The sequence below is a fragment of the Macrobrachium rosenbergii genome, chromosome 41 (assembly GCF_040412425.1).
Source record: "Macrobrachium rosenbergii isolate ZJJX-2024 chromosome 41, ASM4041242v1, whole genome shotgun sequence".
NCBI lineage: Eukaryota > Metazoa > Arthropoda > Malacostraca > Decapoda > Palaemonidae > Macrobrachium > Macrobrachium rosenbergii.
The window spans coordinates 94,027,988-94,047,987 of record NC_089781.1 but is presented as its reverse complement, the minus strand read 5'-3'; the positions used below and the strand labels follow the sequence as shown (position 1 = coordinate 94,047,987).

The following is a 20,000-nucleotide window of genomic DNA, read 5'->3' as shown; positions in this document are numbered from 1 at the left end:
ATAATAATAATAATAATAATAATAATAATAATAATAATAATAATAATAATTCGTGAAATATGAAAAACGGATAATTATGTATTCTTGAATCAGTTTGAATTCGTCTATGAATAATACGATCAGAAATCCGGTTTAAAAATATTTTTTAAAATGTTGAATTAATTATTCAGTATTTTTGAAAGAAATTTTCGTCTTTTTATAATTAGATTTAAAGGAAATGGGGAATAAATAATTATGAAAAACGGATGATTTTGAATTCTTGGATCAATTTGAATTCGTCCATAGACAAAAGCTAACAAAATTTAGATTTAAAATAGCATTCATAAATATTGAAACAAAATCGAGAATGAAAGATTCAATCCTTTGAAAAGGAATTTTCATCCGTTTAAATAGAAATTAAATTTCAAGAAAAAAGTGGCATATATTCTTTATTATTATTATTATTATTATTATTATTATTATTATTATTATTATTATTATTATTATTATTATTATTATTATTATTATTATTATTATTATTATTATTACAGTATTATTATTATTATTATTATTATTATTATTATTATTATTATTATTATTATTATTATTATTATTATTATTGCAGAAACCAAATTAACCATTAACTTAGTAATCAGGCATCCTTAGAATGAAATCCATCTGTGCTATGTATTCATTGTAGATTTTCTGGCGTCACAACTACCAGGGTCAATGACGCCTTGCCCAAAAGCAAAAGAGATAACATCCAGAGTCCCAAGGAAAGATAGAGAAAGAAAAAGAAGAAAAGGAGAGATTTTTGAATAATTGATGGGAAATATGGAACGTGCGTTAGTAATTAGGATAAAAGTGAAATAGAAATATGAATAAATGGTAAAACGGGTAGATGAAATAATGATAAGAAGGACAGGAACTAGTGGAGAGACAGAGAATGAATGCGATAGTAAAATTATAGGAATAAAGAGGAACTTACGTTGTTGGAGAAGAAAGGATAAGAGAAAAATAAAAGGCTAAATAGGAACAAGACACAACATGGAATTATACAACAAAAAACGAGGACATTAAAAGTAAAAAATAAGAGAAACGAGTAGCAAATGCGCCGAAGTTTCTTCGGCGCAATCGAGTTTTCTGTACAGCCGCTACGGCGTATAATCAAGGCCACCGAAAATAGATCTGTCTTTCGGTGGTCTCGGTATAATGCTGCATGAGCCGCGGATCATGAAACTTTAACCACGGCCCGGTGGTGGCCTGGCCTATATCGTTGCCAGAAGCACGATTATGGCTAATTTTAACCTTAAATAAAATAAAAAGTGCTGAGGCTAGAGGGCTTCAATTTTGTATGTTTGATGGTTGGAGGTTGGATGATCAACATACCAGTTTGCAGCCCTCTAGCCTCAGTAAGTTTTTAAGATCTGAGGGCGGACAGAAAAAGTGCGGACAGAATAAAGCGCGGACGGACAGACAAAGCCGGCACAATAGTTTTCTTTTACAGAAAACTAAAAATAGATACTAAAGGGGAAATGATGCTTTACATAATCTACCGTCATTGAGAAAGCAAACTGAAATAAATAAATAGACAATTCAAAATAATCATAAACCACTAAATAATTATCTAAAAAAGTCTGTAGACAATCCCTAGCACCTAAAAACAAAAACAAAAAATAAAGATAGAGAAATAAAAACAAACTTATTCAATGAATCATAAGACAATCTTCGGAAAGCCCAAGAGCATAAAGGGAATGTTATTATCTTCGAGTTGTGCTGAGCTCGGTTTGAAGGGCCCAGGGATCCTAGGGTAGGGGTGGGAGGGATGGAGGGTGGGGAGGGGGGAGGGGGAGGTGTAGCAGCTCATAATAATATATTACGGGTCGCATGGAATAGACATCAAGGCCATGTGATGTGAAAGCGTGTCCAAATGAGAACGGCTGTCTTGCTCAGGTGAAAGGAGAGAGAGAGAGAGAGATTAAAGGCTTCTCAGTATATCATGAGAGATTAAAGGCTTCTCAATATATCATGAGAGATAAAACAGAGAGAGGATGCATTGTGCGTGTTCGTGATCGTGTGTTTGAGAGAGAGAGAGAGAGAGAGAGAGAGAGAGAGAGAGATTTTGTTCGTAGGAGGAAATACGGATCTGCAGATATGTTTTATTAGTGATAGATGCTCAGATAGACTGTTAAGTTAATGATATATCAATAACTATGAAGAGAGAGAGAGAGAGAGAGAGAGAGAGAGAGAGAGAGAGAGAGAGAGAGAGATAATTATTTTCACCAAATCTCGTCTGTCTGAGGACGTTCGACCTGAGAGTCTATCCTCTCAGACCCTGAGACTAATTCTTTCCATGTTTCCTCCACAAGCAGATATTGGGGAAGTTTTTTGCAATAATGACATCTCATCGTTTTCAAGAAACCTGGAAATATCTCTGGAAATCATCCAGATTTTTTAGGCTCTCTCTCTCTCTCTCTCTCTCTCTCTCTCTCTCTCTCTCTCTGACTCTGACTAGTGCCTCTTTTTCATTTATTTTTATCACCTCATTCTTCTTCTCTGTCTCTCTCTCTCTCTCTCTCTCTCTCTCTCTCTCTCTCTCTCTCTCTCTCTCTCCTCTTTAGCTATTCCCTCTTTTTCACTTATTTCTTTCACCTCAACCTCTCGTGGCTGTTTCTCAAACTCTTCCTCATTCCCTTCCTGTGTCTGTTTCACGTCTCTGTGTCTGGAAATATCTCTGGAAATACTCCAGATGTTTTAGTCTCTCTCTCTCTCTCTCTCTCTCTCTCTCTCTCTCTCTCTCTCTCTCTCTCTCTCTCTCTCTCTCTCTTCCTGCAAACGTTTGCAATGATGTTATATTTATAGATTTTTTTATTTGTCTAAGATGGAAAAAAGTGATTTGATTTTGTCATCCAGGAGGAAAATTTAAAACTGGTCTTGAATCCTGACAGGTTTCGGCCTTACTCCTAAGCCATTTTCGATAATGGCTCAGAAATGAAGCCAAAACCGGTCAGGATTTAGACCCGGTCTTTAATCTCCCATGTGGTAATATATACATATATATATAAGTATACATTAGTTTTACCAGACCACTGAGCTGATCAACAGCTCTCCTAGGGCTGGCCCGAAGGATTAGACTTATTTTTACGTGGCTAAGAACCAGTTGGTTGCCTAGCAACGGAACCTACAGCTTATTGTGGAATCCGAACCACATTGTAGCGAGAAATTAATTTCTATCACCAGAAATAAATTCCTCCAATTCCTCATTAGCCGGCCGGGGAATCGAACCCGGGCCTAGCGAGTGCTAGTCGACAACTCTACCGACTCGCCCAAAGAGGAACTAATATATACAGTATGTATATATATATATATATATATATATATATATATATATATATATATATATATATATATATATATATATATATATATATATATATATATATACGCACACACACATACGTACATACAGTCTACGTATGTGTATATATGTGTGTGATTCCTGTGGATACACGAATGTCCCCATGAATTAGAATACATGTATGCACTCATCAGTCATGTCAGACGCTCTCAGAGCTCATGTTATATCCCGCATGTCATTTCATAGGCTATTTCGTTCCCTGTTTGTAACCTCGTAAAGAATCTCATTTCATCGCGATTAAAATTCGTCCCCCCCTCTCTCTCTCTCTCTCTCTCTCTCTCTCTCTCTCTCTCTCTCTCTCTCTCTCTCTCTCTCTCTCTGAAAATAAGTCAACGTAGATTATCTTCTCTTGAAAATGAATATCGAATGTAAATGGTAATTAAGATTTTGATTTCTCATTTTAATTTCTCTCTCTCTCTCTCTCTCTCTCTCTCTCTCTCTCTCTCTCTCTCTCTCTCTCTGAAAAATGTAGATTATCTTCTCTTGAAAAAACCTACCCTATAGTCACCTGAAAGGAAGAATTTCTCTCTCTCTCTCTCTCTCTCTCTCTCTCTCTCTCTCTCTCACACACACACACACACACACACACACACACACACACACACACACACACACACACACACAGAAAAATCTAGCTTTTCTTCTCTTGAAAAAACCTACCCTATAGTCACTTGAAAGGAAGAATTTCTCTCTGTCTCTCTCTCTCTCTCTCTCTCTCTCTCTCTCTCTCTCTCTCTCTCTCTCACTCACAGAAAAATCCAGATTTTCTTCTCCTGAAAAAACCTACCCTATAGTCACTTGAAAGAAAGAATTTCTCTCTCTCTCTCTCTCTCTCTCTCTCTCTCTCTCTCTCTCTCTCTCTCTCTCTCTCTCTCTCTCTCTCTCTCACAGAAAAATCTAGATTTCTTCTCCTGAAAAAAAACTACCCCTTAGACACCCAAGTTCTCAGCAACAACTTTGTCAAGTCTAACTTTCATCCTTTTTCCCGTCTCGATGGGCCTGCAACTTGCTCTCGTCGAGAAGGGCGCAGTTTAATGGCGACCTTTTCGCTCCTTCTGGCTGTTTTGTCGTCTCCTGTGCAGGACTCTGAAGGACTTTACGGTCCTAGTTAGTTTTCTGTTAAAGAAAACTATTGTGCCGGCTTTGTCTGTCCCGTCCGCACTTTTTCCATCCGGCCTCAGATCTTAAAAACTACTGAGGCTAGAGGGCTGCAAATTGGTATGTTGATCATCCACCCTCCAACCATCAATCATACCAAATTGCAGCCCTCTAGCCTCCTCAATAGTTTTTATTTTATTTAAGGTTAAATGTAGCCATAATCGTGCGTCTGGCCGTGGTTAAAGATTCACGGGCCGCGACTCATACAGCACTATACGGAGACCACCAAAAGATAGATCGATTTTCGGTGGCCTTGGTTATATGCTGTAGCGGCTGTACAGAAAACTCGATTACGCCGAAGAAACTTCGGCGCATATTTTACTTGTTCAATCTGTTCCCAAAGGCATTTGACAGAATCCGGCGTTATGGTGTGTTAGATAAATTCCTTCGTGTGATTTGATGCCTTCTCATGTTGTTTTTATATTATCGCTGTTTACCTGTTTTATTTAGTATTATTGTTGTCATAATTACCATTGTCAGTACTTCTGTCATTTACCTTATTGCGGTGTCATAACAAATCTGAAATGATAGGAATATTACTGATATTTTCTGCCATTCTTATTACCAATATTTCTCAGATTATTTTCTTTATCCTTTTTTATTTTGTTCCTCTTCCTCCTCCTCCTCCCCTCTTCCTCCTTGTCCTCCTCCTCCTCCTCCTCTCCCTCCTCCTCCTCTTCTTCCTCCTCCTCCTTCTTGAAATTTTTAAGTTCTTCTTCTTCTTCTTCTTCTTCTTCTTCTTCTTCTTCTTCTTCTTCTTCTTCTTCTCTCATGTCCCTTAACGATCTTTTATCCAACTTCGTCCATTTCTGCTTCTGAAGCAAATCAGAAATTTTTAAGTTCTCTCTACCCGGTCTTGTTGTTGTTGTTGTGTTGTTGTTGTTGTTCTCGCATGTCCCTTAACGTTCTTTTATCCAATTTCCTCCATTTCTGCTTCTGAAGCAAATCAGAAATTTTTAAGTTCTCTCTATCCGGTGTTTCGATTCTCCTCAGCCTTCGCTCCAAGAGCCATGATGGGTGTGGCGCTCTCTCTCTCTCTCTCTCTCTCTCTCTCTCTCTCTCTCTCTCTCTCTCTCTCTCTCTCTCTCTGCTGCAGCACACACACACACACACACAGAGACAGAGAGGGGGCGTTCTTGGCCCCCTCCTTTAGGCTTCTAAAGAGAAGCTGGAACATGCAGTTGTTTGCTTTTATCTAGTGCTGAATTTTTTAAGGTTTTTATTTTTTATTATTTTAAATGCATGGCATTAATTTTATGTTGATTTTATTTACAACAAAACTTAATAGATAATGGATGGTCTGTCTTTTTTAGAAATATGTTCACGATTTTCTTACTTGAAATATAGACTTATGAATATTGATAAATTATTCATTTCATCTCTTTTCTCGCTCTCTCTCTCTCTCTCTCTCTATCTGTCTCCCTCTCTCTCTCTCATATATATACTCGTATATATATATATATATATATATATATATATATATATATATATATATATATATATATATATATATATATATATATATACATATACAATACATATATAAATATATATATACTTATATATATATATATATATATATGTATGTACTGTATATATTGTATAAATACCTGTATATATGGAACTGATATTTGTATTTATATAAATCTGTAAAAACTAAATAAATAAAACCGAACGAATGAGTCGTAAAACCACTTTCCGTTAGCTCTGAGCGATTAAAAACATATCTTACTTAAAAAGTCATTCTCTGTCATTACTCAAGTACATACAAAAACAAGTAAAAAATGCGCCGTAGTTTCTTCGGCGCAATCGAGTTTTCTTTAAAGAGCATAATAAAGGCCACCGAAAATAGGTCTATCTTTAGGTGGTCTCGGTATAATGCTGTATGGGCCGCGGCCCATGAAACTCTCAGCCGGCCGTGGTGGCCTGTGGCGTTGCGTTGCCAGAAACACGATTATGGCTAACTTTAACCTTAAATAAAATACAGACTACTGAGACTAGGGGGCTGCAATTTGGTATGTTTGGTGATTGGAGAGTAGATGATCAACATACCAATTTGCAGCCCTCTAGCCTCAGTAGGTTGTAAGATCTGAGGGCGGACAGAAAAAAAGAGCGGACTAGCCTTTTCAGTAGTTCTTCTTTGGAGGAGTAAGATCTGAGGGCGGACAGAAAAAATAAGAGCCGTTGGACTGACTTAGACATTAAGTTTTGTTAACCAGCTTTTTTAAACTAGAAAATTAATAAAAAAAAAAAAAATTAAACGCTCTTTCCTTTCAATTCTTCCTCTTACCAAAAGTTGGTAGAAGTTTGGGTTGCATTTCCTGCAACCAACCTTGTAAAAGGAATGAGAGGAAAAAAATGCCATTCCATTCAGAAGCACCGAATTCCACCAATACTCCATTTCGCCGATGGGAGAGTCTTATTCCTCCCAATTTCTTGGTCGAAATCGGTCCTCAATTCCCGTCTTTGCGGCTGCCAGGTAACTCAATTAAGACGGTGGTGGGACCACTGGCATAAAGGACCTCTATTCTAAGGGTTTTCTTTCTTTCTTCACAAATGAGAAGGACTTCTCCACTAAGGCTTTCATTTTTTAGTTTTCTGTAAAAGAAAACTATTGAGACGGCTTTGTCTGTCCGTCCGCACTTTTCCTGTCCGTACTTTTTCTGTCCGCCCTCAGATCTTAAAAACTACTGAGGCTATAGGGCTGCAAATTGGCATATTGATCATCCACCCTCCAATCATCAGTCATACCAATTTGCAGCCCTCAAGCCTCAGTAGTTTTTATTTTATTTAAGGTTAAAGTTAGCCATAATCGTGCTTCTGGCAGCGCAACAACACAGGCCGCCACGGCCGGCTGAGAGTTTTATGGGCCGCGGCTCATACAGAATTATACCGAGACCACCGAAAGATAGCTCTATTTTTGGTGGCCTTTGATTGTACGCTGTAGCGGCTGTGCGGAAAACTCGACTGCGCCGAAGAAACTTTGGCACATTTTTTACTTTTTTCCTGGACAAAAAAGTGGTGTGTATAAAGTGGTGTGTATACATTTCATTCGATGTTGCACGTCGGCAAAAATATTGTTAGGTAAATATTATCTGGTGTTTATAATCAAATTATGCGATGACATTTCAAAGGGAAGGTCAGGTTTTAGCGTTAGAGCATTTAGGCAGCGGTTTTGTGTTGCTATAAATGTAAATATATTATCCACATCATTCTATCTATAAAGGTAAATATATCATCCATATTTGTGTCACTATGAAGATAAATGTATCATTCATATCTGTGTTACTATAAAGATAAAAAAATATATTATTCATATCTGTGTGACTATAAAGATATAAAAAATATATTATTCATATCTGTGTGACTAAAGATAAAAAAAATATATTATTCAAATCTGTGTGACTATAAAGATAAAAAATATATTATTCATACCTGTGTGACTATAAAGATAAAAAATATATCATTCATATTTGTGTGACTATAAAGATAAAAAATATATTATCCATATCTGTGTATCTATAAAAGTAAATGTAATGTACTATAAATATTAATATATTATCCATGATTTTGTTAATATAAAGGTATATATATTATCCATATAGGTGTTACTATAAAATTAAAATATATCGTCCATATCTGTGACACTATAATGGTAAATATATCATCCATCTTTGTATTGCTGTAAAGGTAAATATATCACCCTTATATGTGTTACTATAATGGTAAATATATCATCCATGTCTAGGTTTCTATAAAGGTCCATATTTATGTTACTATAATGGTAAATATATCATCCATGTCTAGGTTTCTATAAAGGTAAATATATCACTCATATTTGTGTTACTATAAAGGTAAATATATCATCCATATCTGTGGCACTATAATGGTAAATATATCATCCATATTTGTTTTGCTGTAAAGGTAAATATATCACCTACATATTTGTTACTGTAAAGATAAATATATCACCCATATCTGTGTTACCATAAAGGTAAATACATTATCCATATCCCCGTTTAAATATATTATCCATGACCTTTTCGGATCTGAGTCAGGCCACGCAGCAAGAAAAACAAAAAGAAAATATATATTTATGAAAGCATCCAAATAATTGAATATATTCTGCGATGAAAAAATATTACTGAGATGTTTTTATTTCAACATATAATGACCAGCTGCGTCTTTGTTTTCATTCCTAGGGCCCAGGGATAAAAATACAGTCTGGCACTTTAAGAAAATAATAAAGGAAGAGAATAACATTACAAAAAAATGTCTCAGAATGGGAGCTCATTTCTCCAGCATCAGGAATAAAAAAAAATAGAACCTAGTATTACTTAACGCAGCTCTCTCTTGAGAGTCTTGTTAAAAATCTCAATATCTCTTTCTCTCTCTCTCTCTCTCTCTCTCTCTCTAAATAACTAACTAAATAATATTAACATAATATATATATATATATATATATATATATATATATATATATATATATATATATATATATATATATATATATATATATATATATGTATATATATATATATATATATATATATATATATATATATATATATATATATATATATATATATATATAAGTGAAATAGCTAACTAAATAATATAACATTATATATATATATATATATATATATATATATATATATATATATATATATATATATATATATATATATATATATATATATATATATATATATATATATATATATATATATATGTTAATGTTCTTTATATGTTAATGTTTTTATTTTATTTCACAGTAAAGCATATTGTCATTTTTAACAGTTTTCCTACTCTCTCTCTCTCTCTCTCTCTCTCTCTCTCTCTCTCTCTCTCTCTCTCTCTCTCTCTCTCTCTGACCATAATCACCATAATCATATAAAATTACCCTTAAGCAAAAAAAAAAAAAGGTCGAATCGCCCAACTAAAGTCGTTCTGTGATAACGACCATAAAAGCGAATTACAAAGAGTCGCTTCTAACTTCGTCGTCTTTGAAAAGAGCATTCAGAATCCTTTGTTGCAAAAATGTTCCGATGCTTTTATCTCCCGAATCAGGGGATCCAATACCGCCCCTTTTTTTTTAATAGGTGTTTGAAGGGTTGGGGGTTAGGGGGTGCTAAGGGAAAGGCGAGTTTGGACCCCCCTTTTTTTTTAATCTGAGGGACAAATCATTTCAAGCGTTTGACTGTTGTTGGTGCAAAGGCAGATTTTAAAATGGTTACACTTTTGAGATATTTTGCCTTGTTCTTTTATTTTTTCTTGCGTGTTTCCCAGCTGTTTTTTTATTTTGCTGTTGTTGGTGTGCTTATTTTTATTTGATTTTGAATTCCTCGACTGTTTCTCTTCGATTTTATTTCTCTCTCTCTCTCTCTCTCTCTCTCTCTCTCTCTCTCTCTCTCTCTCTCTCTCTCTTTTTTTTTACCTTTGTTTAAATTCTTCACTTTTGAAATCTTCGCCATGTTCTTTATTTTTTCTTTGCGTGTTTGCCAATCTTTTTTTTTTATTTTGTTGTTGTTCGTGTTTTTATTTTATTTTTATTTATTTTTTTTTGCTGTTTAATTTTTTTTTTATTTTGTTGTTGTTCACTTTTTTTTTTTGTTTTTATTTACCTATTTTTTTCTCTTTATTTTAATATTTTATTTCGATAATAATCTAATAATAATCTTCTAATTTCCTTTGTTTAATGCAATATATTTTTGTGATAATAATAATCTTAACAATAATAATTTTTTAATAATAATAATAATAATAATAATTTTAAATAATAATAATAAAATTAAGAACAAAGATATCTTAACAACAGTATTTTTTTTTTACCTCTTACCTTATGTAGATGTATCAGTATTTTTTACAATGATAAAAATGGTAACATTAAGAACAAAGATTCTGCAACAACTGCTAAACATTATTATTATTATTATTATTATTATTATTATTATTATTATTATTATTATTATTATTATAAGACACTGGGAACGCCCAAAGGGAAATTTGACCTAGAAAGGATTATTTAAAGATTATGAAAATGAATATATTTTTCCACTTTTAGTTTTCTGTAAAAGAAAAATTGTACCAGCTTTGTCTGTCCATCCGCACATTTTTTCTGTCCGCACTTTTTCTGTCCGCCCCCAGATCTTAAAAACTACTGAGGCTAGAGGGCTGCAAATTGGTATGTTGATCATCCACACCCCAGTCATCAAACATACCAAATTGCAGCCCTCTAGCCTCAGTAGTTTTTATTTGATTTAATGTCAAAGTTAGCCTTAATCGTGCTTCTGGCAACGACATGGGTCGCGGCTCATACAGCATTATAACGAGACCACCGAAATATAGATCTGTTTTCGGTGGCCTTGATTATACACTGTAGCCGCTGAACAGAAAACTCGGTTGCGCCGAAGAAAGTTCGGCCTATTTTTTACTTGTTTAAATTGATCATAATATGCGTTAAAAACAACAATAATAATAATAATAATAATAATAATAATAATAATAATAATAATAATAATAATAATAATAATAATAATAGAAGCACGAAAATTTAAATGTGCATTTTCATAATTTGTACCGAGTGTTCACCATCACACGCAACAAATTAAAATAGTTTGTCGATAACGTATTTTAATTTATGATCGAAAGCTTTCGCGATTTTCATTAAATGAACTTTTGGAAAATATTTCCATTTTGGATAGATTATTACAGAAGAGAGAGAGAGAGAGAGAGAGAGAGAGAGAGAGAGAGAGAGAGAGAGAGAGAGAGAGAGAGAGAGAGAGAGAGGGCTTTCGCGATGTTAATTTAAATGAATTTTTAGAAGCATTGCCATTTTAGATAGACTACTCCGAGAGAGAGAGAGAGAGAGAGAGAGAGAGAGAGAGAGAGAGAGAGAGAGAGAGAGAGAGAGAATGAGTACGTGATAAACAAACGCCACAAGAGGAAGGAAGAGAATAGATTAACTAACAGATAAGGACAGTGAAAGGTAGGTACAGGAAGGAAGAAAAGGCTTTATAAAAAGGAGAGAGAGAGAGAGAGAGAGAGAAGAGCTTTATAAAAGAGGAGAGAGAGAGAGAGAGAGGAACAGTGAAGGGCACAGGAGAGAGGGAAGAGAAAGTCTTAAGAAAAGAGAGAGAGAGAGAGAGAGAGAGAGAGAGAGAGAGAGAGAGAGAGAGAGAGAGAGAGAGAGAGAGAGAGAGAGTTTCCTTCATGATCCCAGACATTACAAGGCAAATAAGTCGAGGCGGAACACAAAACCATTTGGCAAAGTTCCCTGTCACGTTTAATATGCGAAAATTGGGTTCCTCACAATGAAGGAACTACAAAGGTTCAGAAGGAGAAGCAAATCCTACTAAATTACAGGATTCTGGTTCTGCAGGATATTGTTCAAATCCACTGCAGTAATGCTGCATATGCTGTATTGCTGCTGTTGTTGCTGTAATAATCGAAAGCTCATGAGGAAAGTTGTCTATGAGAGAGAGAGAGAGAGAGAGAGAGAGAGAGAGAGAGAGGTTGTGTTACTGAATTTGAAAAAGGTGCATTTGCAGACTATATATATATATATATATATATATATATATATATATATATATATATATATATATATATATATATATATATATATATATATATATATATATATATATATATATATATATAAGATAAGGTGTATGTCTATATACTAAAGCAAACCAGTCTCCAACCCCTTATGTCATAACTCATATTTTTCAAAACCTTAATTTTCTGGACAGCCACATCTTTACCCCAAACAGTACATTATCAATTTAACCATAAGAAAAAAAAAAAACAATCCCCTTCCATCTTCTAATTCTTTTTCTTCTTCTGTGTCTCCACAGGACCCAACTGCCTGGAGAGCAGATCCAGAGGAACGACTTCTCCCTCTGGTCTGTCCTGAAGCAGTGCATCGGCAAGGAGCTCTCCAAGATCACGATGCCCGTTGTGTTCAACGAGCCACTCTCCTTCCTGCAGCGGATGGCCGAGTACATGGAGTACGCTTGGCTTCTGGACAAGGCCGATCAGGGCGCTGATCCCGTCACTCGGATGCAGGTTTGTGTGTTTTTGTTTGTTTTTTTTTTTTTGAGGGGGTTGGGTGGGGAGGGAAGGGATGTCGGGTATTTTTGTATGTTTAGTTTTTATGGCTGGTAATGTTAGATGGATATTGTGATGATTGCAGCTTTTTGTGCGTGTATAGATATGTATGTATTTATATGTATGTATATATGTATATATGTATATATATAAATATATGTATATATATATACATATATATATGTATGTATATATATATATGTGTAAAGACATATATGTATGTGTGTGTGCGCATGTAAAGCTGAATTTCAAAGAGGGTCTCTGTCTCAAAATGCGTGGGAGGCAATATATATATATATATATATATATATATATATATATATATATATATATATATATATATATATATATATATATATATATATATTTGTATGTGTCTGGCCATTCGCAAAAAGTACAGAATTACCAGCTAAGACCTTTACTTCGTAAATGAATCACTTTACGTACAAAATTAAAAGCTGTAAATATAAATCAGGACCTTCTGATCCACCCGTCATATGAATCTAAAAAAATAAAACCATTTTGAGGGGAGATTCCAATTTTAACTTGAAAGGCTAATAAGATTTAAGATTTCCCCCATTGGACGGAATTGCTGCTGATTCGTCTGCGGGAAGTTTTATTTTAAGATCCCTTAAGGGAAAGAATGGAGAATAATGTCCAGAGACTTAATTTTTCTGCTGAAATCGTCCACCAAAACCTCGAACCAGGTAAAAAAAGTAAAGTATTTAGATTAAGCGAAGAAGTCCATTTTTTTTAGTTTTCTGTAAAAGAAAACTATTGTGCCGGCTTTCTATGTCCGTCCTCACTTTTTCTGTCCACCCTCAGATCTTAAAAACTACTGAGGCAAGAGGGCTGCAAATTGGTATGTTGATCATCCACCCTCCAGTCATCAAACATACCAAATTGCAGCCCTCTAGCCTCAGTAGTTTTTATTTTATTTCCTTTAAGGTTAAAGTTAGCCATAATCGTGAGTCTAGCAATGATATAGGATAGGTCACCACTGGGCCGTGGTTAAAGTTTCGTGACCCACGGCTCATGCAGCATTATACCGAGACCACCGAAAGATAGATCCATTTTCGGTGGCCTTGATTATACGCTGTACAGAAAACTCGATTGCGCCGAAGAAACTTCGGCGCATTTTTCACTTGTTTGTCGAGAATAAAAGTCCTCCTCTATTTGGTCATTTGTGAAAGATTTATAGAAATATAGTTTTCTCGTCCTTTTTCAGTAATAATTTTTATTAGTAAGATAATTTTGTATGAAAGTCGTGTGTAATGCCATGTGGTTTTATTTTACATTTTATTTTTTTTTCAGTTACATTTCCTTTTAAGCAAGTCACTTTTATTGTGTTGTTTTTAAAGCACTTTAATAAAAATTATTTTTCTATGTTCTCTTTCTACTTATTGATTTTAATTTTGTCCCTTTTTTATGAATAATTTTCCTACTCACTTTCGAAAACAGTTTGCTTATTATTCTTAATTATTTTCCTACTTATTTACCTATTTACACCCGTTCTTGAGAATATATCTTCTTGATAAGTATGTTTCTTCTTTTTTTAGTTTTCTGTAAAAGAAAACTATTGTGCCGGCTTTGTCTGTCCGTCCGCACTTTATTCTGTCAGCAATTTTTTCTCTCCGCACTTTTTCTGTCCCCCCCCCCTCAGATCTTAAGAACTACTGAGGCTAGAGGGCTGCAAATTGGTATGTTGATCATCTACCCTCCAATCATCAAAGATACCAAATTGCAGCCATGTAGCCTCGGTAGTTTTGATTTTATTTAAGGTTAAAGTTAGCCATAATCGTGCTTCTGGCAACGCAACAACACAGGCCACCACAGTCGGCTGAGAGTTTTATGGTCCGCGGGTCATACAGCATTATACCGAGACCACCAAAAGATATATCTATTTTCGGTGGATTATACGCTGTACAGAAAACTCGATTGCGCCGAAGAAACTTTGGGGCAATATTTAATCGTTTTGTCTTAAAATCCTTTTGCATTTTGTTAGATCAGTCTCCAAATATTTTTTTTTGGTTTTATCTTTATTATCTTGGTCCAATTTATTACTCAACCACTAACCCACTCATTGTGACCCATCACCTGCCACACCAGACCCACACCACAATATTTTGTGTGATCTCAGACCAGTCATTATCTAAAACCTTGATAACTGCAACGCCAGAGAACTGGCAACCAGTCAGTCAACCGTCATTTGGATCCTAAATAACCTGTTCATGTAGAACTCTCCTAGGGCAGGCCTAATTATCCCACTCATCTTGATAATTATTGCTCTAATGATTTTTCTTTAATTGTGTGAAATCACCCGTTAGAGTTACGTTCGAATTCATCTGGAAAATTTGTCTCTCCGTTATGTTGGAATGGAGATGTAGGGGTGGGGTGGGGTGGGGGTGGGAGAATTTCACTCCCCCCCCTTTATCGAACTGAAACTTGGGCTTAACCAAAGAGAGAAGCCTAATTAAATGATCGACAGTCTTTTTATATATGACGTAGGGTTATGTTTTGGTTTTCTGTAAAAGAAAACTTTTGTGCAGGCTTTGTCTGTCCGTCCGCACTTTATTTTGCCCGCACTTTTTTCTGTCCGCACGTTTTCTGTCCGCCCTCAGATCTTAAAAACTGCTGAGGCTGAGGGCTGCAAATTGATATGTTGATCATCCACCCTCCAATCAGCAAACATGCCAAATTGCAGCCCTCTAGCCTCAGTAGTTTTTATTTTATATAAGGTTAAAGTTAGCCATAATCGTGCTTCTGGCAACGATATTTGATAGGCCATCACAGGGACGTGGTTAAAGTTTCACGGGCCGTGGCGCATACAGCATTATTCTGAGACCACCGAAAGATAGATCTACTTTGGGTGGTTTTGATTATACGCTGTAGCGGTTGTACAGAAAACTCGATTGCGCCGAGGAAACTTCGGCGCATTTTTTCCTTTTTTTCTTTGGTGTTATGTTCTGTCTATCTTTATTTTTTGTGGGGGTTGGGGGGGGGGGGTGGGGAAATAAGAATGTGTCAGCTCAAAAAACGTTTTGTTTATCAATCCTCACATTCATGAAACTGTGTCGATGTTATGCTGTTAACCTACATAAGAGTTCGTGGAAAAATAGGCATTTTGGTTTTTGTTTATTCTCATTTAAATTTAATTTTGACGATGCAAGGTATTACGTAACCTTTTCAAGGAGGCAGTCCCTCATTTATGATTTTAGAAACCGTGATTTTTTTTTTTTTTAATATTTGGAAAGGTAGCGATTCATTCCTCTTAGTGTTAATATGCATTTTCTGACACCATATGATTTTGCTTCTTAATATGGTTTTGAGTTTTCTATAAAAGAAAACGATTGTGCCAGCTTTGTTTGTCCGACCGCACTTTGCTCTGTCCGCACTTTTCCTGTCCGCACTTTTTCTGCCCGCCCTCAGATCTCAAAAACTACCGAGGCGAGAGGGCTGTAAATTGGCTTGTTGATCATCCACCACCCTCCAATCATCAAGCATACCAAATTGCAGCCCTCTAGCCTCAGTAGTTCTTATTTTATTTATGGTTTAAGTTAGCCATAATCGTGCTTCTGGCACCGACATAGGATAGGCCACCACCGGGCCGTGGTTAAAGTTTCATGGTCCGCGGCTCATGCAGCATCATACCGAGACCACCGAAAGATAGATCTATTTTCGGTGGCCTTGATTCTATATACGCTGTAGCGGCTGTATAGAAAGCTCGATTGCGCCGAAGAAACTTCGGCGATTTTTTACTTTATTATTAATTTACTAATCTTCACAATATCAGTGTCTTGTATTCTTCCGTTTTCATCCTTCTTATTCTCTCCGTTTCTTTCGTTTTCCTCTTTGCATTAATTCGTCAATCTTTCATTAACCAACAGAATTCTTCCATACGCTTACCGTTACGTATTTTTTGTGGGTCTTCATTTATACTCGTTTCGTTCGTCCTCACGCTTTTAATGGGTGATCATTCCAGTACCCGTCTTTTAAAATTCTGGTCTAAAATGGAAAACTGCAGTATCTGCAACATTTTAGAAATTGAGATATGCCACTTTGGGCTCGTGAAACACTAATACACAAGTTACTGCAGTTCCAGAATGATTCTTCAGTGCTTTATTCAGGGGATCCCATTTTTCTCAGCTTTGTCAGTTTTGGCAAAGAAAACTGCAGTCTTCCATTTTAGTTTTGTATTTTTGCAGAATCTTCCATTTTTTTTTTTTTTCCTTTTTTTTTTTGTAAAATTTTCGTTCATTCCTGTAAATTCCCTTTTGTTATCATTCCAAAATTTCTCATCAAAGCATTACACTGTACGTGGTAAATTAACTATAGTTTTTCCTTGTTTGAAACAGATTGTTGACACCACTTAAACTTTCATATTATCAAAAATGGGAAATGAAATAGGCCTGTCAATGAAAGCATAGGCATTAAAAGTTGATACGTCTTTGCAGGTTCCAATTTCAGTAAACACTTTCTCTCTCTCTCTCTCTCTCTCTCTCTCTCTCTCTCTCTCTCTCTCTCTCTCTCTCTCTCTCTCTCAATTTCCTCCATTTCTGCTCCAAACCAAAATCAGAAATTTTCTTCTTTTCTTCTTCTTCTTCTTCTTCTTCTTCTTCTTCTTCTTCTTCTTCTTCTTCTTCTTCTTCTTATCGTAGTCTGCAGAAACACAAAAATAATTCATTACATTCTCTCTCTCTCTCTCTCTCTCTCTCTCTCTCTCTCTCTCTCTCTCTCTCTCTCTCTCTCTCTCTCTCTCTCTCTCTCTCTCGTGTAATATATGAATAATATGTACTCGTAGCCTCGAAAAATTAAACCATAAGTACGAGCGAGCGTAAACATCACCGGCAATATAATGACCTTTGACCTTTCCCGAGAGCCCAGGTTTGAATAATATAAAAGAACTCTTGAGCCCTCGTTAATTTGTGAAAAATATTATACCGCCTTGATTTTCGAAGAACTTAGAGGCGTATGGAAAGGATTTATTCGTGCGTGTCTGTGTGTGTGTGTATGTTCGTATGTGTGTTTGTGTATGTGTGTATATATATATATTTATATATATAGAAAGATAGATAGATCGATAGATAGATAGATAGATAGAGAGAGAGAGAGAGAGAGAGAGAGAGAGAGAGAGAGAGAGAGAGAGAGATTGAAAAATACTACATATAAATTTATATAAATTTATATCCTAGTTCTTCTGTCTGTCTGTCTGTCTGTCTGTCTGTCTGTCTGTCTGTCTGTCTGTCTCTCTCTCTCTCTCTCTCTCTCTCTCTCTCTCTCTCTATATATATATATATATATATATATATATATATATATATATATATATATATATATATATATATATATATATATATATATATACACGCACACACACGAATAAGTATATTACCTATTCCTCAACATTCCCAAAAACAAGCACCATGTAATATTTTTCATAAAAACAAACCGTCCGGAATAAAATAAGAATATAAAAAAATATAAAGCACATCAACAAAATACCTCGACAATTATCAACGAGTCATATTTATCTGCTGAGCAATCCTTAAATCCTTAAGCATGAGAAAAAATTACAGTTATTTAGTGTATATTTTTTTATTTAATATATAATTTTTAGTTTTCTGTAAAAGAAAACTATTGTGTGAGCTTTGTCTGTCCGTCCGAACTTTTTACTGTCTGCCCTCAGATCTTAAAAACTACTGAGGCTAGAGGGCTGCAAATTGGTATGTTGATCATCCACCCTCCAATCATCAAACATACCAAATTGCAGCCCTCTGGCCTCAATAATTTTTTTTTTATTCTATTCAAGGTTAAAGTTACCCACGATCGTGCGTATGGCAACGCTATAGAACAGGCCACCACCGGACCGTGGCTGAAGAGTTTCATGGGCCGGGGCTCATACTGCTTTATACGCTGTACAGAAAACTCGATTGCGCCGAAGAAACTTTGGGCGCAGTTTTTATTTGACTTATTTAGTATATAAATTTTTTTATGCAAATGACGGCTCATTATTTCGCGTTCAGCAGTCAGCTGAGAGCCTCTTTGTAATTGGAAATTCATTATTTATTTACCTCATTAGTGATCCCCAGGCAACTGTTCCGCTGTTTATTGCGTCGAGTCATTACTTGAAGTCAGTTATTGCCTATTTTTTTTTTTTTGTTTAATTTTCATTTCTCAGATGCTGAAGGAGAAACCTGGAGACTTTATATCCGTGGTTTATTTGTGCTTATTAGTTTATGAAGATAATTTCTCGTCCTTTTATCTTATTATTTATTTGCTGATTCATTGATGAAGACACTTTCTTGTCTCTTTTATATTATTTTATATTTGCTTATTCATTTATGGAGACAATTCATTTATGAAGATAATTTTTTGTCTCATATTATTTTGTATTTACTTTTGCGTTTATGAAGATAATCTCTTGTTTCTTTCGTATTATTTTGTATTTCATTCCAGACGTAGTGAAAATGCGTTCAGAGTATTTTTATTAGCGTAATGGAAATTGGTGCTGATATTCTTAAAGAATATGTAATGCTAATTTAAAACGTCATCTTTGGCCGTAATCTTCTTTTTTCAGATAGTGAAAGAAGAATAAAAGCAAATAGAGAGAGAGAGAGAGAGAGAGAGAGAGAGAGAGAGAGAGAGAGAGAGAGAGAGAGAGAGAGAGAGAGAGAGAGAGAGAGAGAGAGAGAGAGAGAGAGAGAGAGGCAATAAGATATGCAAATCAAGAGAGTTATACAGAGAGAGAGAAATAAGATAGAGAGAAATCAAGAGAGAGAGAGAGAATTATATGTAAATCAAGAAGTTATATGAAGAGAGAGAGAGAGAGAGAGAGAGAGAGAGAGAGAGAGAGAGAGAGAGAGAGAGAGAGAGAGAGAGAGAGAGAGAGAGAGAATAATATGCAGAAATAAGATATGCAAATCAAGAGAGTTATATGTACAGAGAGAGAGAGAGAGAGAGAGAGAGAGAGAGAGAGAGAGAGAGAGAATAATATGCAGAAATAAGATATGCAAATAAAGAGAGTTATATGTACAGAAAGAGAGAGAGAGAGAGAGAGAGAGAGAGAGAGAGAGAGAGAGAGAGAATAGAGAGAGAATAATATGCAGAAATAAGATATGTAGTTTTAGAGAAAAACTCAAGTAAACAGAAAAGAAACTGAGATGCCGATTTAGCACAAATCACAACGAAAAGAGAAGAGAAAGAATAAGAGAAATTGAATAAAACCATTCGTAAAAGCAAATGAAAAAAATAGATACATTTCACTCGTATATTTTAAAAAATAAGTCAGATAGCAGCCATGGACAACACTGTGTACCAAAATAAGGAAAGA

The 20,000-nt window shown here is 35.1% G+C and overlaps 1 protein-coding gene across 1 annotated transcript in view; it reads left to right on the top strand.

Moving 5' to 3' along the window:
• LOC136827019 (oxysterol-binding protein-related protein 1-like) overlaps positions 1-20,000 on the top strand; it is a 408,899-nt gene that overhangs the window by 338,079 nt on the left and 50,820 nt on the right. Inside the window, 1 exon segment of the mRNA XM_067084704.1 lies at positions 12,418-12,628. Within this exon segment, the coding sequence (XP_066940805.1) occupies positions 12,418-12,628 (211 nt within the window).